Source organism: Acartia tonsa, chromosome 2, assembly GCF_053477335.1.
Source record: "Acartia tonsa isolate MP-2025a chromosome 2, ASM5347733v1, whole genome shotgun sequence".
Lineage (NCBI taxonomy): Eukaryota > Metazoa > Arthropoda > Copepoda > Calanoida > Acartiidae > Acartia > Acartia tonsa.
In genome coordinates this window covers 42,925,493-42,953,481 of record NC_137261.1, presented here as the reverse complement: position 1 = coordinate 42,953,481, position 27,989 = coordinate 42,925,493, and the positions used below count along the sequence as shown (strand labels likewise).

Here is a 27,989-nt window from a genome sequence, read left to right as displayed (position 1 = left end):
CAAAGGGTTGACTGTCTGCAATTGTTGAAAGGAATAGTGCATACAACAAAAGTTTAAAGTTCGGGGGGTTTATTAATGGTCCATTGTTTGATTTAAAGGATTTTCCAAAATTTTCTTTTCCAGAAAGTGAAACTTTTCGTGTTTTTCTCCACCACTTTAGCTTCAACAAGGATGACAACATCCAGGAAAGCCGGACAATGGAATATTAACAATGCACTCTTAGAAATACAAAAAAAACTTCTAAATGAAAGTTTGTTTTTAGAATTATGTCGCTAAATATATTTGGGTTTTTAAAAGAACATGTAGATGATGTATTTGCATTTAATTGGTAGGTTCTAATTTAATAGTGTTCAAATTTTCAACCAATGCAATGCTTTGAATCTACATATGGGAACATCAACTTATTATCCATTATCTTATCCATAAAGAGCTCTACTGCTGCTCTCGTATTGATAAGTCTTATTTAAATTTCTTAATATTTTAATTTTAATTCGAAAAAGACGACTTTTATTGCAATATATTGCAAACTATTTTTGTTTAAAACCTGAAGATATTCAGAGACTGCTAAACTGATTCAATTGTAATTGAAGTCTTTAATACGTCTTTAAATGGTTTTTAGCTATTTTTTGCCAACAAGACTGGGGCTGAAGGCGATGCTGCTAAAACATAAATTAATTCAAGATCATTTTTATACAACAATATCAAATTTATTTTGTTGAAAATTTTATACTTATATTACATTATTTCATTGATTATATAAACTAATAACAAAGAAATTTTATCAGTAATTAAATTTTGAATACCACGTAATTGGAAAAAACGGTTTAGATTATTGATTTTGATTTGACACTTTTTACAATACTTATTATTACTAGGACAATAGAAAATATTTTATTATTCCATAAATTATAGAGCTGCCTATGTTATATTTTTATGAAATAAGAAAATTGTAGATTAATTTGCATTCAATTGTCCACTCCTCCCAACTTCAGTAATACTTTTGTTGATAAACAAAAGTTTTTCCTTTGAAAAGAGCCTTTTCCTCTTCGGGATTTCTTTCAACTCCAGAGGTGCAGACCTCCACAGGGTTGGGCTCCAGCGAAAACTTTTTCTCAGCGTTGGCAGGTTCCTCATAATACTTGAATACTGTGTTGTCGGCGGGTTTTCCCTCATTCTTTAATCTGTCTCGTACCTTAATAAAGATAATTATGTCCATAAGTAACGCAGCAATAATAAGCAGTATTTTACTAAATAAAACATATTTTGGCCTGTGATGTGCGCAGGGTTTTACTTTAGAGGGTGAACAAACTTCCAATTTAAATGGTGTACAAACTCTTCAACACTAACCTGCTTTTGGGACACTGTTTTGTCAAAACATAGGTACCTACTCTATATTTTTACTTGAGTTCAGACTTTTAAGAAATATACAGGTTATATGAATCTTAGGAATTTTTTTTCTATAATCTAATTACCTCTTCAACTTTTCTGAAAACCCTCAAAATGTTGAGATTGGCTACTTTGGCCAAATCCTCGTCGGTCCATGTAAACTCTGACTCCTTGAAATAAATAAAGAAAAAAATATAAAAAAAACAATTGATGCATTGTGTACCCATTTGGTCTGTTCTATGAAATATAAAACTTATATAGTAAGAAAAATGTTTGGCTATTAATGATAGAATTGCTTATTCCTAGTAAGATTTTGCAGAATATTGCGCATATTCTCCATAAAATACTTGGTCTTTCAGTTTGTCTGTACTGCTATAACATGATTAAAACATTATATTTAATAGAAACTATAGTTATTATTATAGAGACATTTTTAAATATCACAACAATCAACAAAAAAAAATTTAAGTAAATATCTTTCTGGTAATGATTAAAGAGTTTCATTACTTTTTAAATTACACCCTGAAATGACCATGTCAAGTTTAAAAACGATAGGATAGCATGCGCAAATTAACAAATAAAGCAGTACGTCAAGTCAAGAATGTACAGAACTACCCTAAATGTAGAAAAGTTTGGCTATGAGCATTACCGTCAAGAGTGCTTCAAATAGTGCTGGATACTTTGACACATCTTCCAGGCCTACAGGAACCTAAAATAATCAATCAGTTTCGATTTGACCAAATAACAGTAAAATGTAATTCAGACATGTTTGAAATATGTATGTTAATTTTTTTGAATAATAAAACAATAGCATAGCTTGCATAATTTTCAGTACATGTAAGTATTTTCAGTACAAAGGATGCGTGTAAATCATAAGAATGTCTTAGATAGATGGAAGTTTTTAGTATATATTAGGAATTTAACCTAAATATAGAGTTGCTACACTATTTTGTTTGATAAATGAGTCAATTATATGAAGCTTTATTTGTCTGTATCTCTTTTTATAATTTTCTTTTGAATATTTCATCCTTGTTAGTAGCCTAGCCACTCTATAATTTGTCTATATTTGTTCATACGCCCATTATTATGTCCATATGTCATTAAATAAAGATATTTTTGAACTTTTAAATTTTTTTGGTATTTTTATTTACAGTTTATGTAGTCGAAAACCAATTTTTGAATACCAGATTAATCTTCATCCAAATAACTTACAATGCTGCGCTTCTCATGGTAATTATTGTCCTAGCTTTGTTTAATTTGCTTACCCTAGGAACCCCATTGTAATCAGCTCCTATCCCAATATGGTCTGCACTTCCAGTTATTCTACAAATTTCATGTCAAAATTTTTGCAATCTTATACAAATAAGGGAAAAGGGAATGATATTCTGACGAAAGGAAAATTTCTCCACAACCCCCTTCCCCTTTTCCCCCACCCCTCTTCAAAAACATAAAAAATATACTTCCACCATACTTTAAAGGTTTCGTGATTTTTTTTGTAGAATTGATTGTTATAATAGCTACCCCTGCATACAAATATATAGCTGTATCAGAGAGGGAGAGGGCACTGGAGTAAATATTAATCCCCCACCCTCCTTAATTTGATATAACGGGAAAGTAGTTTTTCTTTTGATTGTGTTTTCTATTATGCAAGGTTTTCCTTCCCAACCAACCCGACCCCCCCCCGGCCCCCCCCCCCCCCCACCATAACTAATTTTAATTAACCTTTTTTTTAAGTGGGAGGTATAAGTGCTCATTAGACACGTTATATAAAAGCACAAAATGTGCTTTTAAATTAAAGATTCCCCGAGATCCAAATTATTTTATTTTTATTTCGACATGAACCTTCTGACATGATCAATTTGTTTGACAACATCCTTGATGGTTCCAAGGTTTGTGTCACTACAGTTCTACATGCAATCAATAATGATGAAAAGTGTTATAAATGTTTAAGTAATTGTGTATTATTCTCACTCTGTATGTTTATGGCTAGTGCATGATATATGTAATATGTATATATCTAAAATATAAGTTTTGAAACTTGAAATTTAAAGCCTACAATCTTGTAAAATAACAAGTCTTATATATTCATGTTTTATTATAAACTAGCGGCTACGCCGCACCCGCATGCCTTAAATGGGGGAGGATGGATGTCGATCTCTCACTTTAAATTTTAGTTTTTTTTAAGGTATCAAAACTAAATTTTGGGGAAGAGGTTGTTATTTCTAGAGACGATTTCTATTTGGAGGGTGGTAGTATCCTCCCCAAAAATAGTTAGTAATCTAACATCTTTAAACTTTTTATACAAAAAAAAATATCTTTTTTTTAAATTTGTTTTGTACACTCTCAACTATTAAACCAAAAAATATTTGATCAAATTATGCAATTCAAACTTGTTCTTGAAAAATTAATGGTGTTGTCATTTTTTACTTTGATAAGATGTAGCAGATGAATTGCAAGTATAAGTTTAACAAGTCTCATTTCAATAGAACCAATTCAACTGGAAGAAAAAATCTGAGTTGTCAGATAATTTTAAATGCATTGAAATTTTTAACATCTATAAACAATCCTATAATAACAACTTTGCTTTTTGATGTGGCTTAATATCTTAATCTGATAGTGGTTATTTAGAGGCTTTACGGAATAGAGCTAACAGAAGTATAAAAAAATGAATTGTGAAATAAGAATTTATTTCTTGACCTCTTTAAGAGGCTAGTGGCAAAATAGCTTGTACATATTACAAAGTAAAACTATACAATTTCTACCTCATTGATTTCACTCAAACATATTTTGGAACCAAAAATTCCTCATTTCCAATTGTAAAAAAAAATAAAACTGTGAGCATGGGGGGGGGGGGTAACTAACCATGTGGGGCTATTCCAACCTTTAATTAATGTTTGTTTGTTTTCAATATAATATAATAATATAAAAACCATCTTAATCTCAAAATTTGCCTTACAGGGTCAGGCTTAAAACTTGCTAAATGCTGGAAGAATTGGATTTTGCTATGGTTTTAAGCTATTCTGGGGTTCCACGACAAACGTAAGAGTCCCAAACGTCAGAGTGGAAAAACATCAGAGTGGACAAACGCAAGAGTCCCAAACGTCAGAGTGGGACAAACGTCAGAGTGGGACAAACTTCAGAGTTGACAAACGCAGGATTTTTGGGACAAACGTCAGAGTGGACATTTTATAAGTAAAACGTATGAGTCTCGATTTTATAATCATTAAAGCGCTGCGGCTAGGTAGGCCAGGGTGCTGAGTGCTGCAGCCAGAGTCATTTTCTTTATGATTAGGTTAGGTTAGGTTATAGGCTAGGGGGCCGAGCGCCCGCGGCTAGGCAGGCTAGGGGGCCGAGCGCTGCGGCTAGGTAGGCCAGGGTGCTGAGTGCTGCAGCCAGAGTCATTTTCTTTATGATTAGGTTAGGTTAGGTTATAGGCTAAGGGGCCGAGCGCCCGCGGCTAGGCAGGCTAGGGGGCCTAACTGTCTATTTTTTGTCATATAATTAAAATAGCATAGACTCTGATGTTTTACTTAAGCAATGTCCACTCTGACGTTTGTCCCACTCTGACGTTTGTCCCACTCTGACGTTTGGGACTCTTGCGTTTGGGACTCTTGCGTTTGGGACTCTTGCGTTTGGGACTCTTGCGTTTGTCCACTCTGACGTTTGGGACTCTTACGTTTGGGGTAGGACCTATTCTGGTACAACTTCCTACCGAGAAAACCTAAAGAAATACCCCAAAGATAACAGGAGGTAAAAACTTTCAAAGAAAAACTGTTTTAAAATAACTCGAAACAAACTTTTTATAATTATTCCTGAACAACATAGCAAGAGTAGAAGTTGATCATGATAACTCCATCTCTGAGTGGCAATATCTCCAGCACATCATCAGGTACATTTCTGGGATGATCCATAACAGCTCGGGGGCCTAAAATTTAAGGATTGGTTGTAACAATCTCTGTAATGTGCCTGCTCTGGAAAGATGTAAGGCTTGATTCTGAGACTCATTGCATCATGCTAGAGATGCTAAAAGTAAAAACTGTGTTTGGTATGTGATATAAACAATAAAAGACAGTTGCAATTGATTACAATGTTCATGATTATATGAATACTTAATTGCAGTAGTTATAATTATTATGAGAGCTACTACCAAAGCTTGAATCTTTTGTATTCAACCATCCCTATAGGAGCTGTATCATAATATGAAGCCCCTACTACAAATATTTCTTCACACATTAGGATTAGATGTCATCCCTATACATAAGAAAACCAACAAAAACAAATGAAAGTAAAGCTTACCCGAATGTGAAAAAATGACAGGTGCCTCAGCAATTCTCAAGGCCTGGCGCATAGCATCTGTGCTAACATGGGAGAGATCAACCATCATACCCAGTCTGTTCATCTCTTTGATCACATGCACTCCAAACTCTGAGACACCCTAAGTATATACATAAGTATGTAATACTTCCAAACATAGGTTATGACAATTAAATGATAATTGTCATTAAATAAATCAGTGCCCTATTCCAAGTGATCAGATTGTTGCAATCAAAGAATGTAAAAGAATAATTTTCAAGATAATTCAATTAAGTGAACAAACATTTGTTCATTTAGCTGTTAGATTGCCTGCAGACTATGAAGTTCTATTATATTAATAGTTTTTTTTATTCCAGAAAAACTGTACCATGAGTTGGTCAGGGAATACAATAGGCATAAACAAATATTTACCTTAACTTGAGGCTCCAGATCATCTGTGGCATTGAGTTCAACATTGGCTGTGTCAATCCAAGGAGTGTTACAGCTATGGGACAATGTCATGTATCTGAAATGGGTCAATTTTTATCTAAATTTCTACTTACGCTAATCTATAACTCTTAAACATAAAACAAGAGCTAAATATTAAGTTTAAAAGCACTTAAACCCAATTATTCAAAAATCCCTACACTAAAGTAACAGGATGTTTGTCTGTTTGTTTGTCTATGTGTCTGTACCGAAGGATCTCACTAACTGCTAAACCGATTGGGTATTCCTTAACAAGATAGATTATTATGGGTTCTAGGAAGGTTTATAACTATTTTGGGGGAGGGAACAATCACCCTCTCAAAAGAAATGACCAAAAAATCAAAAATTTTAAAAATATATGGGAGACTTCAACGTAACATAAAAAGGTATCGTAACATAAAGAAGTAACTAGAGACTTTAACAAACAAAAACATCTAAAGTGCCACTAGAGGCCACTAGGGGCGTAGCCGCTAGTAATATATAAAGTTATACCCATAAACAGATAATACAATTGTTAAATAGTTGGCGAATGACAGACATACGAACATTCTAACTCTGCTCTGCTATATGAAGATGGAATCAAAACTACCTGACTCCAAGTTTGTAGAAAGATCTGAGGATGGCCAAGTTGCTGTTGATAGTATGTCCTCCTTCCACTCCAATCAAACTAGCAATCTTTCCATTCTTCAGTGCATCTTCAATATCCTTTAAGAAACAAGAAATTTATAATTTCTGCCTTGATGATGGACAATATGAAACAAAGGTCAAATTTATAAACAGGCAAGAATATATAGGCCAATGTTAAAACCTGAATCGTTCAGAAGAGGGAGAAGGGAGAAATATCTACCCTCCTGGCATACTTAGGAAGGGTGCATCCCTCTAATCAGTCAAGAGGGGTGCCAAGTTAAAAAGGCACACACCATTTGACTTTAGAATTAGATTAGGGAATGCCAAAGTTTTTTACCCCTCTTTAACCAACCCTTTGAACGCCAATGACATGAGAATGGATGGACACATAGATGAAGAATCAACCAACCTGGCTAGAAGTAGCAAGCTGCAAATCATTTGGATACTTTTCTACAAGTTTGTAAACTACATCTATTTGCTCTAGCACTCTTTCTACAGCATCCTAAATTGGGGCGGATGAATATAAATGAATATAATATGATTAGATAGACAGAAGAACATAATGGTTGACAGATGATATCTTTTTGCAGTTAATTTATAAAAAATTTAAATGCTTCATGTTTTGGTTATACATACAATTTATTTTACTTAAATAGAATTTAAATTTTAGTGCTCCACCTAGGATCTTTACATATGTTCATAGGTGGACAGGGCGCTAGTTTGACTTTTGAGGATGTTAAATTTGACTGAAAGTTCTATATGTACAATATGTTTTATTTTAATTCGTAAGTTTATCGATGCTCTGACTCAAAATGCCTAACAAACACATAAACACCTCTTTACTTTAAAATAACAGAATATCCTTTTACGCTCAAAATCTTATTTATTGAGCTAACCCTGTGGGGCCTATACTTGTAATACCTTACCATGTACCCAATATAACCTTACCTTAGGTATACAATAACACACGAAATACTACCCCTCACTTATTTTCAATTAATTCTAAATAAGAAATTGGTCGCTATAGGTAATAATCTAGGCAATAATCTAAATTTACCTTGTATTGAGTGTCACAGCGAACATAGGCAGACCAAAACTGACCTCCCACCTTTCCTTGTCGTAGACGGGGTATATCTGCGTAAGATTATGTTTCATCTTGGCATTAATTTTCTTTTATTTGTGATGATAGAGCATTTAAAGCTAAAGAAGGATTTCTACTTAAAATCTAAACGAATCTTACTTTTAGACATTTAAAAATTTGGAATCATAACAATTTTAATTTATAAGAAGTTCCAATAGAATTTCCATAAAAATGTTTATCAAAATTGCTTACCTCCAAGATGATTTAAAGACATATTTTAAGCCTTAAACTAAACACGTTTTTGCACACATTTTTGCAAACGGCAATTATTTCCTATATAACACATTTTTGCAAACGGCAATTATTATAGAGTAAGTTTTGTAAATTATATTTAACTTTTACATGAATCATGATGAAAAGTTTTAATCAATGGGATGGTTCTAACAATCATTAGAGAGCTTTCTGTTACATGCAAGGAATGGTCTAGATTAAGATAGTATATTGCTAGCTTTGTATTGTTCAGAACCAAAAATTTATCTTGTTAAGATGAGTGTGTATAAAAGTCGTCTTTGTGTAATGAGAGATGGCAAAAAATTTGTCACAAATGTGTTGGACAAACTTAGACTAAAGATGAAATATAATCCTGTATGGCTGCTGGCAATTTCTTTGTACACAGGGGCATCACGAAGGTTGGACTCAAAATCAAACCTGAAAAAAACATTGATATGTTAAATAGGATATATAAGTTGGATGGAATTTTAATGTAAGGGGGAGATTTGAAATCTGCATCAAATTTTAAGGATTTTTAATAAAATTCGTTAATTGTATAATTCTTTATTTAAAAGTGGAAATACAATTTAAGTTAATTAATTTTGACCAATAGGATAGGTGGATTAGAAACCAACTGCGCTCTAATTGGGACGACACTCAAGCTTCTCCAATAAGAGCGCAGATAGTTTTCAATCCACCAATCACATATATCAAAATTAATTAACTTAAATTGTATTTCCGCTTTTAGATAAAGAAGTATAGAAAAAACGAATTTTATAAAAAATCCTTAAAGTTTGATGCAGTTTTCAAATATCCCCCTAACATTAAAATTCCTTCCAACTTATATATCCTGATGTTAAATGCTTAAAATGAAATTATTTATGTTAATATATAAGGATTTTTGTATATTAAAACAAGACCATTACGTTTAATTATAGGTAAATTATATTATTTATTTGTCCTTAAATCTATCAGGTTCACATTTACATCTAAAGAGAGCAAACATGCTCAAACAATTTGTAATGTCTGTATAAATATATTAAATTCGTATTTTGTTTGTGAGTTAACCTCTTATATCATACATTTAATCTATATCTTTCTCCGTGTCCATCTATATAATATCTATCTATATTTCTAGCAGACAATCTATCAATATATCTATATTTCTAGCAGACAATCTATCAATATATATATTAGGGTTGGGCCGGATACTTTTTTGGCCGGATACAGGATACCGGATATCCGGCTGATTTCAAACGCCGGATATCCGGTAACCGGCCGGATATCCGGCCAACGCCGGATATCCGGCAAATATCCGGTTATCCGGCCGGATAACCGGCCAAATTACCAGATATTAAAGTAGTTAAACAAAATTTCTTCAGAAATCTTATATAAATTTACATAAAGTTAAACTTATTCAGAAAAAATGTTCTTCTAGCTTCAATTATAAGAAAATTATAGCCATTTAAGATTTTAAAAAGCAGAGATTTTTGGTGTAAAGTATAAAAAATTATAGGGCCGGATATCCGGCCGGATAGTTTCAATATCCGGTATCCGGCCGGATATTGAAAATGGCCGGATATCCGGCCCAACCCTAATATATATACCTTGAAACATCGTTTTCAAACAGCTTCTTGAGTGTGAAGGGGACATCATTATGTCCGTCTATGATGGGGTAGGCACTTAGCACCCGCTCTATTCTTGCACTGGGTAACAAGGAACATTTAAAAAAATTATAAATAATAAAATAAAATTATCGAAGCAATAAAAAATCTACTACGAATTACCATTAATTAGTTATAGAGATTAAATAATGTAGAAATATTATGAGACTGGTAATATTACATAGTTACTTTAATAATTGTACCGAATTATTACAGGAAACATCATTCAAAGTTTTAAACCCATATAACGATTCTAACACGCCAAATAGCGGCACTTTAAAACATCTTTGTTTTTCTTCTTTATGGTTGATTTATATTGGAAATGTAAAGATCCTCCAAAACAGTTATAAACCTTCTTAGGACTGATAAGAACCTACACTTAAAGGAGAAGCATATCGGTTCACAGACTTCCTGTTACTTTTATAAACGAATTATTTAAATTTATTAAGTTAATATTCCTTTCCTAATACTCTCGTCTATAGCTCTTTTGGATATAAAATGGCTTTTTACCAATAAAACATTTACAAAAAATACTTGTAGTAACAATAATCGATTACGCAACATTTCTATAAAATTTGTTTCTATCTGAAAATAATACTTAACAATATACGGTGTCAAACAACTAGTAGACCAAAAATAAACAAAAGTTTAATAGCTCATAGGCACATTGAAATACTGCTTCTAGCTTTTTAAATTTCTTTTTTTTTGTAGTTTTTATTAACTAAACCTAATAAAACATATTTAAGACTGCAAAAAAAAAAATATATATCAATGCTTACAATTCTCAGCCAATTATATGTCCTTAAGTAGCGCAGCAATTATAATTGAAATCTTTATCTACTAGTTTATAACCAATTAAATTTTAATAAAACTTTGGAAACTAGCGAGATATACAGTTTACTATCTCTTCCCTCCCTAATTACAATACTATAAATAAATATATTTTAGTTTGGCCATGTTGTTACCCAAAACAAAATATGCCTACGGCAAATTTCACTGGACAATATATCCGTAAGCAAGTCGCAAAGAAACTAGTATTACTCGCCCATCTTCCAATGATTTAAACCATTTTTCATAAAACGTGCATGCATTAATACGAAAAATTTATCCTAAACAGTCGGGACTCTTATCGGACCTTAATCAGTGGGGCCGATTATCTCAGCTCTTTTTAGAGCTAGAAGGCTTAACAATTTTATTCATATCCCCTTATTTTATTGGTAAAGAATTTTCGACACCTATTTTTTTAATAATCTTTGTTTTTAGGTTCTTTTTTACTTATAAATTCTAACTGTATGTAATTTTCTTACGTCTGAAGTTTAGCATTGGTCCAGAGCAGGTTTCAAGGTGATTGGCGTTGAGGTATTTCATTCCCGAAAAAACATTTAACATGTTTGTGCAGATGTATAATATATGACCAAGATTTTTTGTCAAAAGCATATCGTTGTTATTGTTAAATTTGCAGGAAAGAATGAACACCGCCTATCTCTATTCTTCTTCTTCCCCATTAAAAGGATAAGTATAAAAGCTACGAATTTTATTTTTACTCTTAAGAACAGCTTTTTCAAGGCTGACAATCATTAAGGTTTTTTAAATTATCAAATTGAGTAACATTAGATATAAAGTAAATCACTGTAGAGAACATAGATAAAGATAAAAATGCGGGTAGCAACAGTATCGATACAGTAGAGTATTACTGTGTAAGTACAATTGTGCCTGTCTGCATAGATACTGTAGATTCAATATTATTTAGTTTAAACTGTGTAGGTACTACAGATTATACAGTAGAAATTGTACAGTTTGAACTGCCAAAAAACTGTAAATTCAAGACACGGAGAGTGATTTAGATGAGATATTTAAATAACAATATTTTTATCTTTCATTTAACTATGTATTTATCCCTGTATTTAAGCTTTCTAAACATATAAAAGGTAGACGAAAAATTAACTTGTCTAATAAAATACGAAGATACCCTAAAGTTTTGGTTTTTCATATAGAAATACTAGCAGCTGCGACGCTTGCACCTCGGAAATGGAGGCATTGAAATAGCCTAAACCCAGCGTGAAGCTTCCTAAAATTGAGACTCAAATGCTCAGTTGTTAGAAATCATAATGAACAAATTTATACCAACATTGGTGCAGCAATTGAACCAAAGAACATATTTGATAAAAAGATAGATAGAAAACTATTATCAGCAAGCAAAGTCCTTATTTAACAATTTTGTTGGTTGCAACTAGCCCAGTTTTAGTTGATAAATATTTCTACCAATTAACTTTATTATGTTTTATTGAACTCCTACTGCAAGAAATAGTCCTTGTTCAAAAGTGGAATTTTCCGTAGTTTCTTTTTTGGCAACAACTATGTATATACTGCAAAACCTGCAATTATGGTATTTGTTGGAAAGGGTAATACCCTTTTCAAAGATTAACAATTAGATAAAACTCTTTTTGAAAGTTTCTTTTAAAAATGTTGTCAGTGATGGGTTCTAATCCCGATTCAAATTGCGTAATAACAAAAGACGTTAAACAGTTAATATGGTGTAATATATATTTTTGTTTGTTGAATAATGATTTACAAAAATAGCTTAAAATTAAATCGATCTAAGATCTAGTGATTTATTTTCGTTAAACCAGCAAAACAATTAAAGTTTATCATTACTAAACTAATTATTAACATATTAGGCATAGTTTTTTAGGGAAAAAAATTAAAGTATTTTTTTATTTTATTGTCATAAAAAATACAATTCAAAATGACAGCTCAAAAGCAAAGTTTTGAAACAATCAGACGTTTCCTTCGCTGGGAATTCTTCCGTCAATGTAATTTTGACAGGCTTTCTGCAGATTTTTTATCATTGTTCGCACCTCTGCAGAGTCGAATCCAATCATATTGACCAAGCCATCTGAAGAACAATACTTAAAGTTTGATTAAATAGATGTTGACAAAATTTGTTTTATTGCAAATAAAACTGGTATATTTACGATTTTGACTTACTGTAATTGCTCATCCTATTATATAAATTAATGAATTTTTTTTGTCTGAAGCTTAAGATATTAATAATTTCTAAAAACAATTAGGTTAGGTTAAGTATTGTTAAGTAGAGGTATTTGAGTTAAATATCCTAGGTGATAGTTCCATACTTCAGGGAACAGATCTATAGTACCGATGTATATACAGACAACTACCTCCCTTCCTTTTTCAAAGACCTCTTTCGTCTGCTTCTAAATTATATTCTGCTACTTGGCTGTGTAATATAAGCGATACCATTGGCTGATTTTCAATGACCCAATAGGAATGTTGCACAAGACGGTTGCGATGGGGAGATACAGTTATTTAACCCTTTCTCCCTCTAGTGTTTTACTCTAATCTTCAGGAAAAGGAATTTTTTTAGGGGTTGAGATTTGTTTATTGAGATGAATTCTTCTGTGATATTGAAGGTACCCTTCTCAAAATTAGTTTTAAACCTTTTTTGATCTATAAGAAGCTTCATTTTAAAAGAGAACCATATTAGTTCTAATGTCCTGTGCTATATCTAGACAGAAAGACTGACAGACATTCTTTTATTTTTATGTAAGTAATACTTTTGATTAGTAATTATATATATGATCTTCTAATAAAATTTCAAATCAGATAAGTATTTGTTCCTGAGTCTTTCATAACATCTATCATCTGAACAAGTTTAGATTTCCACTGCTTTATCAGAACCTGCTCATTAGCAATGTATTTGTTTGTGTCTTGAAGAGAGGTAATAAAGAACTGTACAGAGGAAACAGCTGTGTTGATGACTACTTTCTGAGCTTTCAGCATATCATACTCCATCTTCTTACGTTCTTCTGCCATCTTGGCTTCTTTAGCCTTAAATTATTATCATTAATAGAAAAATTCATACATTTTTAAAAAGATTTTAGCTGCTAAAGTTAGCAACCTTAAAAACCCTCGACCATGGCTCAACATGTATTACATCTACTAGTCGTCGGTGAGGTGATAGGTTCAAATATCGCCTTAACTCCATGTCATAACTAAAGACGATAAAAATGGTTCCTACTGCTACTATGTCAGGTACGCCATATTAATAGTTAGAGTAGTGTGGATGCCTTTGCCCAAAATAGGCACAATTTATTACCATGCACAGTCAGGACAAGGCAAAGGTTGGGTAATCAAAGAGTTGGTTGTCTGATGGTTGTTTTTTCACCTAATAATCTGGGTGTTTGGACAGACAAGGAGAGATTTGGCTCCCCTTAGTAATCCGGGGATGTTGTTGGAATTGACGTTAGAGTGTCATGGATAGCAACCTTGTATGAGATAATTGAGGTAGCAACCTATAATTAGATTGATAAATGTACTTTATGTTAGTCATACCTCCGCATCTCTCAACATTTTCATCATTTCATCATGTCTTTGCTGGGATTCTCTTTGTGCCCTGTTGTGAAAATATTCTAACAAAAGGAAAATAGTCATTTATTGCATTGTATTACAAACAGTTTTCCGCAGGTATAAAATGTACAATTATAAGATGAAAACCAGTCTTTTTGAGCCTGAAAGGGTTTTAATCATATATTTGTTCATTTTTATATTCATAAAAAAGCTGGATATAAAACGATGCTATACATAATTTTTCAGTATAACTGAGAACCGGTTCTTATCCACTGGATAATAATCGGTTTTAAAGCGATACTGGAATTAATATTGTACATTCCATTAAGTCTCAAAATAAAATGTGATCCTCGAGATGAAAAATGGTTAAAACCATGTTGAAAAAGCTTTTAAAATCCTAGGACATCTATAACTTTACGCTAAAATATCATAACAACAAGTTACATTGTTTTACATAAGGTTAGACATTTCCTTGCATATTGTTCATTCAGTTGTTTAATTTGGTCTTGTTGGTCTTGGATAAGTTTATCCATTAATGCTCTTTGTTGGTTTGCCTTGAAAATTATGTCGTTATCATAAATGGATTTATTATTACTTGGATCTTACAAAAATCTATAAAAATTATAGCTGGTTTAAATCAGGTATAAGGTATAACCAACAAGGGAAATAAATCTAAAATAATTTTTGGAGGGCAAACGGAGAGGTCGTCAATTTTACGATGTGTTGCCCCCCAACGACAGCTAAAAACCACGTATAGGTTTTGTGATTTTTTTCGAATTAATTTCGTTTTTGGTATAAGCTGGGTTAAAATAAGAATCTCTCCCATCCATCCCCTCTCCTCCTACTGGATGAAGGAACTGACCAAGAAATGATGTTTATGTTAGCAATCTTAATTGCCAACAATTTTCCCCTATCGCAATATCCACATATACTCTAAATCTATTTTATTTTAAAAAGAATATATAATTATGCTAGGGGGACTCTGGCACATGAGTATTAGAGAAGGGGGAATGTTAAGATCCAATAAAAAGTAAAATTTAATCTAAACCCCAGAAGTTTTTCACTTAAAAGTAGAAAAGTTAATAATTTAATATGATAAAAATGAATTGCCTTGTGTAAAGATATTCCAGTTCCTACAGCAGCTGATACTCCTGCAACAGCAGCTGCAATCAACAATCCTGTTGATATAGCAAACCTTTTCCTTCTGCGCTTACTCACCTTGGCATCAGATACTTGTAATATTTTTGTATTGTGGTTCATATCCTTAAACTTGTCATATCTAAAGACCTTAAAAGCTGGATCTATAGGAACTACTACAACAGCTTTAAATTAGCATCTTCTTAATATTTTACTAGCTGCTACACCCCTATCATCTAGGGTCTCTATATTGGAAGGGATATAGAAGGGCAGAAAAATAAGATGAAACCATACATAGACATTTTCATAAAATAAAATTGCCTTAAACTACCTCTGGAACTATAAGAAGCTTCACTGTAAAGGAGAACCATATAGGTTTAACAGTTAGCAGGCTCCTTTGCTACAAACAAAAAAGAACTTACTACTTTATATTAAAGGAGGATAGTAAATGAAATAGTATGTAGAATTCAAACCCCAAAGAACAAGACAATTATACCCTCCTAACTGAATGGTATTTCTAAATCATCAGAATGCTAAATAGGCCTAATAACTACAAACAATGTATGCTTTCTAGATTTTGAAATGAAAATAAACATGCGATTGAAAGTCCTAACTGTATTATATTGTACAAATTTATTGACCTAACATTCCCTCTATTCTTATTATTTACGTCTTGCACTTAAAGACTAGTAGGTACATAGTATGTCTCTAGAATGATGTGGTGTGTCTTAGACTCTTCCTGACACCAACCCAAGAGCAAGCCAATATAATATTATCCCTTCAGTTTTATACCACCAAAAAATATTTTTAAGTATCCATCCCATGTTCATTTTAGCAATGACTTCAGAGGAGTTTTTTTCAAGTTTGTTTTTCAGTGTCATCAGGTTGGCATCTATAGTACTCAGCTTTTTCTTAACATCCTGGTTGCGATGACCATGGTAAATTTATTAGCACAGCTACTTTATAATTGAGCCATATCCGGCCATTATATGGGTTGGTGTTTTACCATACAATTGTATATCTTACAACCAATAACTTAAGTCAGCTGTTTTAAAATCATCACTGTATTACAGTTTTAAAGTTCTTTTGTGTCTAATATATTATATGAAGTTCCTAGGTTTTATATAAATCTATGTACTGCTAAGGAAACCATATCTTTATTTTTATAGGATTTGGCCAATTGATATTAAATGATATGAATTAATAGCACCACAAATGTTAGGCATAAAAAAAATACCCTTCCCTCTTGCTTTCATTTTATTCAAAAAAATAATTTAGCTCCAATTTAGTTCCATGTTTGATGTTGAATTAATATCAGGATGTTTGGCTCATATCCTATGTATTCACTGCATTGTATGTATTCCCAATAAGGTCCTTAGACAAATGCTTGAGTCCCAAACATCAGAGTGGAAAAACGTCGGAGCGGAAACATATTTTAAACTTTCTGACAGGTTTTAAATGCCTAATCCCTGCAGGGTGCTTATTTGTACAGGGTGTTTTTTTAATAGGCCATAAGTATTGCTTAATATAACTTATTTCTGTCAATGGCAAGTGGGTTATATTACGTAATACTTTTGTCCTATTAAAAAAATCCACCCTGTATATTCATATCCTAACCTAACCTGTATAGAAATACTTAAATAAATTAATATTTTAACAATCCAACTTTTGGGACTCTTGCATTTGTCCTGGAACCCTCAACAGTTGTTTACTATCCCTATATAATATATTATTATAGTCAAAAAAACGTTTAGTTATTTTTAAACTTATTGATGCTGCACTACATATGGACATAATTATCCTCGTTTATTTTCCATGTCATTTCCTGAAGATATTGTTCAGCTTCAGCTAAAATTGTTTCACTTCTTTTAACAAGATTCATCATCAATACGGCCGCAAATTTGAGTCCTTTCTGTGCCTAATAACAAATAATATACAAAATCATGGGTGTTTTCCCTCAAAGTGCCTTGTTGAGCTAGCTTAGGGACGCAGGTATAAAACTGGAGGATAGTTTGAGTTCTAAACAAAAAAAACAATACTCGGCCCTTCCCTTAAAAAAGTTAAGAACATTAATTGGGCCTATGAGAACTTTCATTGTAAAAAATGCCTATTTAGTTTCATCGATTAGTACAAACACACAGGCAGCAAAACATCCTGACACTTTTACATAATGATAATACAATCATCAAAGTCTAACAGGATACCTTATCAGGTTCAGTTTCAGCAATGTCCATCGTTCCCAGCAGAGATTCTCCTCGACTTATTGTTTCCCTGGCCAACGACTAGAAGAAAATTTTAATTGACTATATGTCACGAAAGGCTACTTATATACATATTAGGGTGGGTTCATATCGGAATTAGACAAAGCGGGGATATGCAACAGATAAAATTAACCTTAAAAACATTTCTGACCGAAAAAGAATTTTAAAAAATTGAGTTTTAGAACACGACCACTTAAAAATATGGCTTCATGGTGCTCCCTGGAAAGGCCTTGAAGAGCTGAATCAGGAACTTTTATCCGTTTCAAAATATCTCGTTCCTAGCCTTAGAAATCACTAAAAAACCAAAAATTTTTAAGGTTTATTGAGAATTGTCCAATTTGTAGAGGTTTTTTAGATTTTCTCAGGCTAGGAACGAGATTTTTTGAAACGGACAAAAGTTCCTGACTCAGCTCCTCAAGGCATTTCCAGGGAGCACCATGAAGCCATAGTTCTGATTCAATAAATTTTTGACTCCCATTTACAAATAGCTATACAATTGAATGTCTGGTCGTCAGCGGTTTTAAGACTTAGGATAAATTTTAAATCATCCAGAGGTGTATTATATCTATATAAATTGAGTGCAGATCCCCGCTTTGGCCTCAGAAAAAAAATGTCCAAAATCGACCCACCCTAATACATATACTAGAGTTGGCTCAATATAACTATATCGCTATTGGCTAGTTTTCTATAAGTACATATCTATTTATCTATTTCTCAATAAATAAATTTTCCTCCCCCGCCATTACTATCTAAAAGAAAGAAGTAAATATTTTTTAATTTAAATGATTTTAAAAAGATTTTTTTAATTATATTTTTTTCACATTACCATCACCAAAGGGTTAATATGATTTAAATTTTAGTTTTAATATTTTAACACAAAGGAAGTGTCGCCACAATCGAATTCTTTTAAAATACAGTTTTCTTAGATTTACTCTATTATGAACGTAATTTTTTTATTTATGAAAAAAGGATTAAATACTTCAATGTAATTCAAATATCAACATGAAGTGAAAAACTTAATTCATTCCATAAACAAATAGAATAAAGGTCTTATCGCTTTGGTCAATGAGAGTTTAATGAGGATTATTGGAGCACTATGAGTTTTAAACACTTTACCATTGGAAGACTCGAGCTCATTTATAGACGTTTATTTCCTATATAGCTCTGTCATGGATCTTGATACAATAAAGCAGGCCGTTTTGTAAATGTTAAAAATTGGAAGATTTCATTAAATAAAAGTAATCGCAAATATACTTAAATAAATAAATAACGGCACGTAGTTGAAATAAATTTTTAATTGATAATTATCAGGGTTCGGAAGCCGCAGCCGCAGCCTCAGCCTCAGCCACCATCAGCCGCGCGGCTTACGAGAAGCCTCAAAATCAGCCGCGCGGCTTCCTCAGCCACCCAATAAGCCTCAGCCTTAGTCGCAGCCGCGCGGCTTAAAGAAAACATAAGCCACTGTAAGCCTCAGCCGCATTCAGCCACTGTAAGCCTCAGCCACTGTAAGCCTCAGCCACTGTAAGCCTCAGCCACAAAACTCCAATTCAGCCACATTAAGCCTCAGCCGCACTAAGCCTCATTCAGCCAACGCCCCTCTAAGCCTCAGCCGCAATCAGCCGCGCGGCTTATAGTTGGGGAAGCCTCAGCCACACTCAGCCGCGCGGCTGTTAATAATTTGAAGCCGCAGCCGCACTCAGCCGCGCGGCTTCAATAAAGCCTCAGCCGCAGCTGCAAAGTTATGATTATGCCGCAGCCGCAGCCGCGCGGCTTGATATTTGTAAGCCGCAGCCTCAGCCGCAGCTTAATTTTTAAAATTCAGCCGCAGCTTTGACACAGCCGCGCGGCTGAGATATTGTAAGCCCCAGCCGCAGCCGCAGGTGCTAAATTAGTACAAGCCTCAGCCGTCAATTCAGCCGCGGGGCTTAATTTTCATTTAATTTTGTCTGTCTGAAGCTTAAGATCTCAGCAACCACTGAACTGACAATGTTGTCCTTCTCAGGAATCCTTTTACTAAAGTAACAGGATGTCTGTGTGTCTATGTATCTGTGTGTCTGTACCGAAGGATCTCGCTAACCGCTGAACCGATCGGGTCTCCTTAACAGGGTAGCTTCTCATAGGTCCTGGGAAGGTTTATAACTATTTTTTTGGGGGTGGGACACCCCTAACCCCCCCAAAAAATTAAAAATCCCCCCCCCCAAAAAAGAAAAAAAAATTTAAATTTTTTAAACTAAAATTAAAAATGAGGGGGGAGGCACCCCCCCCCCAAAAAAAAAAAAAATTCCCCCCCCCAAAAAAAAATTTTTTTTTTTACTTTTCTTTAAAAATTTAAAATAAGAAATTGGGTTATTAAATTTGACTCTCTCTCTTCCTCAAGTGCCCCCTAGAGGCCTCTAGGGGCGTAGCCGCTAGTTATATATATATTGACATTGGATGGTTTTGAGCTAATTTTGGGGTGGGGGTCAGACATTTCCATCGCCCAAAAATAATTTTTTTAAATGTATTTTTTTTTTAGATGTTATACTTTTAAATTTTTTTATATTCTTTTATAAAAATTTTATCTTAATTTTTTTTAAAATACAACATAGAAACTACCATCTCGAACAACTACAAAAAGTTTGAACCTGTAATGTAATAGCTCCAGTGGCGCAATCAGTTAGCGCACGGTTCTTCTACACTGTTATGCCGGGGTTATAAGTTCGAATTTCACCAGGAGCAATACGTTTTTGAATGTTGATACTTATGAATATTTTTGAATACTATTTATAGGGTAACTGCCCTACTGACGTTTGCCTAATTTTATTGTTTTTAAAAGATACAAATTTTTCAGAATTTACTTAATATTCACTATGAATTTGTATTATCTTAAATTTTTTGTCTTATACTGTACAAGTGGCCTATTTAGCTCAATGGTAGAGCACTCGTCTTGTAAACTAGGGACCAAGAGTTCAAACCTCACAGGGGGCAATCAATTTTTGTGATACTCAAGTTATATAGTAGCTTCTCTATTATTTTTCCGTTTAGGTACGCAATACTTGTTCTATATAATTAAGCTTCTCCTACTTAGATATTTCTTCAATTTTAAATGTATTTAATACTTTGTGGTTGATGAGAGACACTGAAAAAGTTATGCAAAAAAAAGATTTATATATATTTCATTTTTCATAGTATTTTTAAATTAATGAAAATAATTAAATTAAGATTTGGGGAGGGGGGAGGGTGTGTGTGTGTGTTTATTTGAACACAAATTATCCTAATATGTTTTCTAACAAAAAAAAATTAACAGCGATGTATTTTACTTTTTAAAGTTGGTTAAAAAAGGTCTGTAAAATGCAATAAATTGTCCTGTATAATATGCAAAAAAATCTACATAATCTTTATGTACTTGATAGATTGAAATAGTTAAATGATTATCATATATCATCCGATTTTGTTTATTTTACAAAGATGCTTACTAAAATTGATTTTATTTTCGAAACTGCAATTATTATAAAAAAAAATGTTTCTTTATCTTTATCATTATGTTATACAATTTCTGAATTTATAAGCAATACATGAATCGATATATTATTACTTTGATGTTGTCCATATTTTCATGTACTCTGATAAAAAAATAATCTCAGCTGGCTAAAATAACAATAACCCCCATACACCCCCTTTAATCCATCTCTCCCCTCTTATGGGATGTGTAAATGAACTGGCCAATAAATGAGGTCCATAATTTTCTTTTTTTTAATATATCCACATATTCTATTATATAAAGTGGTAATATGAAGCTTCTTATCGATCCAGGGAAGGTTTATAATTTTTTTGGGGAAATGTATCTTTTCCCTCCCAAAAAAAGATGACCCTCAAAATAAATTATTTTTGCTTCCCTTAAGTATTCCTAGAGGTTTTAGGGGCGCAGCCACTAGTATCCTTTAACCATTAACTCATTACATATTAAAACAGGTTTTAAAAGTATGTACATAAGAGTTATACCTATGAAATTTAGCACCCAATAATTTATTATAATTGTGATATTTAGACCTAAATTTTTCTTCAAAATTTCTGTCACCTTTGGTCTAGGGGTTAGTGTGGCAGTCGTGTGTTGGAAAGGTTCTTGGTTCAATTCCACCAAGAATTGAATGTGATTAAAGTTTTTATTCTGCTATGGACAATGGACAATAATTTTTGTTTCCTCTCATTTATATTTAGTTATTTTCCTCTCAAGTTGAAAAAAAATTATAAAAGGAGGGTGGATATAATGTGTAAAAAAAGATTAGAGGAGATTTGTTCTAGGTAAACTTACTTTATTTGTAATATTATTAACTAAATTTTAATATAAAATTGCTTTACACCTATGTTCTAAGGGTTAGTGCACAGGGAGTAAGGGAGGGGACAATGGATCAAATATTCAATTTTTAGGAGTCTCAGACTTTGGGGACTGGCTTAAAGGGAATGTGCAAGAATTTAGCAGTTTCTGACTGAGTTTGGGGACTTGCGCATGAAATGCCGCTACTCGTTATGTATGTTTTGAATATTGCAGACGGGGAGAAGGGATAAGGGAAGTGGGGGCAAGGGAAATAAACACTCGTTGTGTTAGTTTGGAATGTAGCAGACGGGGAGAAGGGAGGTGGGGGCAAGGGAAATAAACAGAATAAAAAGGGACAGTCATATTCTTGCTAGCAGCTGGCCGGGTCCAATAATCTTTTAAGTTATTTTTGTCTGTAGATTAAGAATTCGATAACTACTGAACTAATGAAAACTTTTTAAATTTCCTTTTCCAAGTTTTTGAATTTTTAAAAAAAAACTCAACCAAACTCCCCCCTATTTTCCCATAAAAAATTAATAAAAGTCACCCTTCATCCCCCCCAATTTTTTTTTCTTCTGGGATTCGAACCCGGATGATAGATGGTTCAAAGCTGTTACTGTACCAAAAAGCTATCAGAGCTCCAATATTTCAAAGTGAAAATTTGTCTTATTTTTAGATCATTAAGTATTATGATGTCTGTTTGTTTGTCTGTCTGTCTGTTTGTTTGTCTGTCTATCTGTTTGTACTACAGGATCTCGCTAACTACTAAACCGATATGGTGCTCCTATTCAGGGTAGTTTCTTATAGGTACTGGGAAGGTTTACAACTATTGTGGGGGAGGGTACCATCACACTACCAGAAAAAAATTGCCTTAGAAAAAAAATTAAACATCACTCCAAAATTAAAAATGGGATTTACTCGCCCCGGCCCTCCCCACCCAATAAAAATCACCCTACTCCCCAAAATATTATTTTAATTCAGTTCTTCTTTTTCCAGTACCTATTGTTTAGTATTTTTTGTAATAACTTCATAATTACATTTGTCATTAAGATTATGTGACATAAAAAGTTTGTCATAAAAATTATACCCATGATTAATTGTAATAAAAAGCACTTTTGTAAAAAAATAACATTTTTCATAAGAGGTAAGTTAGTAATACATTTATTGCAAGTGTACATATAATAAGCATTTTAAAGACGATTATTATTAAGACAAATGTAACCTGCGTACCATGGCTCAACATGTAGCACATCTGCTTGTCATCATGGAGGTAATAGGTTCGAATCTTGGCCAGACACTGCGTGAAAACTGAAGACGTTAAATGGTTCCTACTGCAGCTATGCCAGGTATGCAACATGTAAAGTTAGAGTATGAGGATTTCCTTGGCTCGTAAACAGGCGTAACTCATTACCATAGGACTTTCTGGCAGGTAGTTGGTTGCTGGATAGATGTCACTTAAATTGGAAAGTATTGGTTCCCCTTAATTATCCAAGGTTCAACAAGAAGCGCATCTGCTTGTCATCAGGGAGGTAATAGGTTCGAATCTCGGCCAGACACTGCGTTATAACTGAAGACATTAAATGGTTCCTACTGCTGCTATGGCAGGTGTGCAACATGTAAAGTTTGAGTAGGAGGATTTCCTTGGCTCATAAACAGGCATAACTCATTACCATAAAACTTTCAGGCAGGTAGTTCAATAAAAAAAAGTTGGTTGCTGGATAGATGTTACTTAAACTAATACAGAAAAGGAAAGAATTGGTTCCCCAAGGTTCAACAAGTAGCGCATCATGTAATAGGTTCGAATCTCGCCCAGACACTGCGTTATAACTGAAGACATTAAATGGTTCCTAGATGCTAGGTGTGCAACATGAAAAGTTCCTCGGCTCATAAACAGGAGCAAAGGAAAGATATAATTCCCCTTAGTTATCCAGGGTTGTTGGACCTTGAGTTAATGTCATAGAAACCCTCGTCCATGGCTCAACATGTAGCGCATTGGCTCGTCGTCTGGGAGTTGATAGGCTTTGTACTGCATCATAACTAAAGATGTTGAAATAAATTCCTACTGCTAAAAAACTTGTATAAAACTTTGGGTACCAGTATAAAACTTTGGGTATCAGAATAACTTTTTGTCTATTAGTATAAAACTTTGGGTACCAGTATGAAACTTTGGGTACCATTATAAAACTTTGGGTACCAGAATAAATTTTTGGCTATTAGTATAAAATTTTGGGTACCAGTATAAAACTTTGGGTACCAGTATAAAACTTTGGGTACCAATATAAAATTTGGGTACCAGTATAAAACTTTGGGTACCAATATTAAAACAAAATTTTAGGTATTAGTATAAAATTTTGGGTACCAGTATAAAACTTTGGGTACCAGTATAAAACTTTGGGTACCAGTATAAAATTTGGGTACCAGTATAAAATTTGGGTAACTGTATAAAACTTTGGGTACCAGTATAAAACTTTGGGTACCAGTGTAAATTTTTAGTACCAGTATAAAACTTTGGAAACCAGTTTAAAACTTTGGGTACCAGTATAAAACTTTGGGTACCAGTATAAAACTTTGGGTTCTAGTATAAAACTTTGGGTACCAGTAAAAAACTTTGGGTACCAGTATAAATTTTTAGTACCAGTATAAAACTTTGGGTACCAGTTTAAAACTTTGGGTACCAGTATAAAACTTTGGGTACCAGTATAAAACTTTGGGTTCTAGTATAAAACTTTTGGTACCAGTATAAAACTTTGGGGTGCCAGAATAAAATTTGAGTACTAGTCTAAAACTTTGGGTACCTGTATAAAAACTTTGAGTACTAGTATAAAACTTTGGGTACTAGAATAAAACTTTGGATACCAGAATAAAATTTGAGTACTAGTATATAATTTTGGGTACCAGTATAAAAGTTTGGGTACCAGTATAAAATTTTGGGTACCAGTATAAAACTTTGGGTACCAGTATAAAACTTTGGGTACCAGAATAAAACTTTGGGTACCAGTATAAAATTTTGGGTACCAGTATAAAACTTTGGGTACCAGTATAAAACTTTGTGTACCAGTATAAAACTTTGGTTACCAGTAAAATTTGGGTACCAGTATAAAACTTTGGGTTCTAGTATAAAACTTTTGGTACCAGTATAAAACTTTGGGTACCAGAATAAAATTTGAGTACTAGTCTAAAACTTTGGGTACCTGTATAAAAACTTTGGGTACCAGACTAAAACTTTGGGTACCAGTATAAAACTTTGAGTACTAGTATAAAACTTTGGGTACTAGAATAAAACTTTGGATACCAGAATAAAATTTGAGTACTAGTATAAAACTTTGGGTACCAGTATAAAACTTTGGGTTCTAGTATAAAACTTTTGGTACCAGTATAAAACTTTGGGTACCAGAATAAAATTTGAGTACTAGTCTAAAACATTGGGTACCATTACAAAACTTTGGGTACCATTATAAAACTTTGGGTACCAGACTAAAACTTTGGGTACCAGTATAAAACTTTGAGTACCAGTATAAAACTTTGGGTACTAGAATAAAACTTTGGGTACCAGAATAAAATTTGAGTACTAGTATATAATTTTGGGTACCAGTATAAAACTTTGGGAACTAGAATAAAACTTTGGGTACCAGAATAAACTTTGTGTACCAGTATAAAACTTTGGGTACCAGTATAAAATTTGGGTACTAATTCTGAATCAAACATTTGAAAAAATCCTGCTGTCCTCCCCCCTCTTCCCTCCACTCCTATTCTCACAACCCCTAACCACCCTCAACTCTCCAAAAAATGTCCTAGAATTCATTTAAAAAATCCAATTTAGCCGAAGCCTCAGCTGCAAAGCTTATTTTGTAATCAGCCATAAGATCAGCCGCAAGGCTTAATATTGTATTCAGCCGCAGCCGCATTCAGCTGCGCGGCTGAATTTTATTCAGCCACAGCCTCAGCCGCACGGCTTTCAGTAAGCCGCAGCCTCAGAATCAGCCGCGAGGCTTAATTATGTTATCAGCCACTCTCAGCCTCAGCCTCACTCAGCCGCGCGGCTTAATTTTCCAATCAGCCACTGTAAGCCGCAGCCGCTATGAGCCGCGCGGCTTTCAGTAAGCCGCAGCCTCAGCCACAAATCCTTCAGCCACTGTAAGCCTCAGCCACCCTCAGCCACTGTAAGCCTCAGCCGCTCGAAGCCTCAGCCACAAAATTCCAATTCAGCCACTGTAAGCCTCAGCCACCCCAATTCTTATTAAGCCTCAGCCGCATTCAGCCGCAGCCACTCTCAGCCGCACTAAGCCTCAGCCACTCTCAGCCTCAGCCACTCTCAGCCTCAGCCACTTCCATAACTATAAGCCTCAGCCACATCAGCCGCAGCCGCAAATTAGGATTCAGCCGCAGCCGCAGCCGCGCGGCTGATAGCGCGGCTTCCGAACCCTGATAATTATACATGTCAACAATGTGGTCATTGCTTACAAAACGATATTATGATACCATTAGGACGAAAACAGTAAAAGTGTCTGACTATAACGTCAGAAAAAATTAACAATTAACCAATGAGAACCAGTATTCACAATGGTAAAACATATAGCGGCCTCTCATTGGTTAATTGTTAATTTTTTCTGACGTCATAGTCAGACACTATTACTGTTTTCCATAAGGACAGAATTATAGTGTTTAAGATCAGAAAGTTTTATAAATAAAGACATGTTTTATGAGTACCAACGCACATCCTGGTTTTAATAAAAGAGTTGTTACGCTTTTGAATTGTACCTAATTGTTAATAAAATCATTAGGTAAAGATTGAAATCGATAGGATTATTCTAATATTTTCAAATAACGCTCAGAACTATCCATTATGAACGGACAGACCTTCAATAAATGTATAAAACTTGGTATATCAAACAGTACCTTGAGAATAATTCTCATTGATAAAAGTTCCTTTCTGATGTTTGAAAAGTCCTCAAGACTTTTTTGATATTCTGGAATTTTCTCCTGGGCAATGCCAGCCTTTTCCAGGTTCATAGCTCTTATTCTGAAATAGAAATAACTTAAAAGAAAAAAGAACAGTATACTATTATTTTTAAAAAAGGAAGAAAAAATTAAAATATACTTAAAAATAGATAAAAACACGAAACCTTTTTAGATAAAAGGTTTTTTTATATTGTGATTTCCAGACATAAGGACATACCTTACGTTTATGGAAGAGTTTTAAAAAGTTTAGGGGGTTTATCCTCCCCCCTTTATTAAAAAAAAACTTTTGGGTGTGCTTCCCCCCCCCCCCACCCTTCAAACGGTACTATAATGAGATTATGAGGCTTACTGATATTGATATTATAAATATTTAATATTTTACCTTTGATTTAGATCATTGATGGCCGGAGTTATTTCAGCATTTGTGAAATTATTGACAGCTTTGTTGAGTGCCAGTCCAGATTCTACTATGGCCGCTACAACGGTATTAGCGTCCAGAGAAGCAGTCGGCTAGTAATTAGAAATATAATTAGCAACGATTAGAGATAAACGGCAGGTTTCTTTTTGTAGATTCTTCTAAACAATTAGCAACTAATATAATATTCATTTGATTTGTCAGAAACAATGTAATGCAATTTGATGTTTAATTTTAAGAAGAAGTGAGTTTATCTCAGAAACTATTACAAATAAAAAGCTGAATTTGTTTATCTATAAAACTCAGAAGGATATCAAAAAAGGAAAAGGTGTTTGTTTATCTCAGCTTATTGAAGATAAAAGCTCATATTTTATTGGATTTCTAAAATTGTTTCCCAATTATCCCTTCTGTAGATTAAAATTATTGATTGAACAAAATTAGTATGGAACAAACTAATCAAAATACATTTATTGAGCCAACGAATAAAATAATGTGATTGTAAAACCTTTTAAATCAGTTTAATTTATAGTCTAATGTCCCTTTTCACCCTGAAACTTACCTGACAGTGATACGAGGGTATATGTAAAAACAACAACCAACAAGAAAGTAACAATCCATACATTTTATTCATTTCCTTCCTTAAAAACAAAATAAGTATGACAACAAATAATTCATGAAATGACAAGCGGACAAAGTAAATTAGATAGCAGATGTTCAGTGATCTATAAAAAGGAAGTAAAAGGATGAG

General features: G+C 33.4%; 2 protein-coding genes across 2 annotated transcripts; both read right to left on the bottom strand.

Annotated features, from left to right (window-relative positions):
• Window positions 1-685: 685 nt before the first annotated feature.
• LOC145311911 (dipeptidase 1-like) lies at window positions 686-10,418 on the bottom strand. Its single transcript, XM_080150950.1, has 14 exons — window positions 10,273-10,418; window positions 9,751-9,851; window positions 8,520-8,581; window positions 7,850-7,929; window positions 7,202-7,294; window positions 6,755-6,870; window positions 6,112-6,205; window positions 5,683-5,821; window positions 5,201-5,311; window positions 3,229-3,295; window positions 2,652-2,709; window positions 2,036-2,095; window positions 1,473-1,556; window positions 686-1,192 (listed from the first exon to the last, which is right to left on the bottom strand). The coding sequence occupies exons 1-14, from the start codon at window positions 10,369-10,371 to the stop codon at window positions 989-991; spliced, it is 1,368 nt and encodes a 455-aa protein (XP_080007076.1). The 5' UTR covers window positions 10,372-10,418; the 3' UTR covers window positions 686-988.
• A 1,915-nt stretch (window positions 10,419-12,333) lies between these two features.
• Window positions 12,334-27,932, bottom strand: LOC145311912 (uncharacterized). The gene is made up of 11 exons (XM_080150951.1): window positions 27,801-27,932; window positions 27,209-27,336; window positions 26,764-26,887; window positions 17,517-17,594; window positions 17,141-17,230; window positions 16,135-16,235; window positions 15,286-15,394; window positions 14,649-14,729; window positions 14,161-14,223; window positions 13,450-13,656; window positions 12,334-12,707 (listed from the first exon to the last, which is right to left on the bottom strand). The coding sequence occupies exons 1-11, from the start codon at window positions 27,870-27,872 to the stop codon at window positions 12,585-12,587; spliced, it is 1,176 nt and encodes a 391-aa protein (XP_080007077.1). The 5' UTR covers window positions 27,873-27,932; the 3' UTR covers window positions 12,334-12,584.
• Window positions 27,933-27,989: the final 57 nt, after the last annotated feature.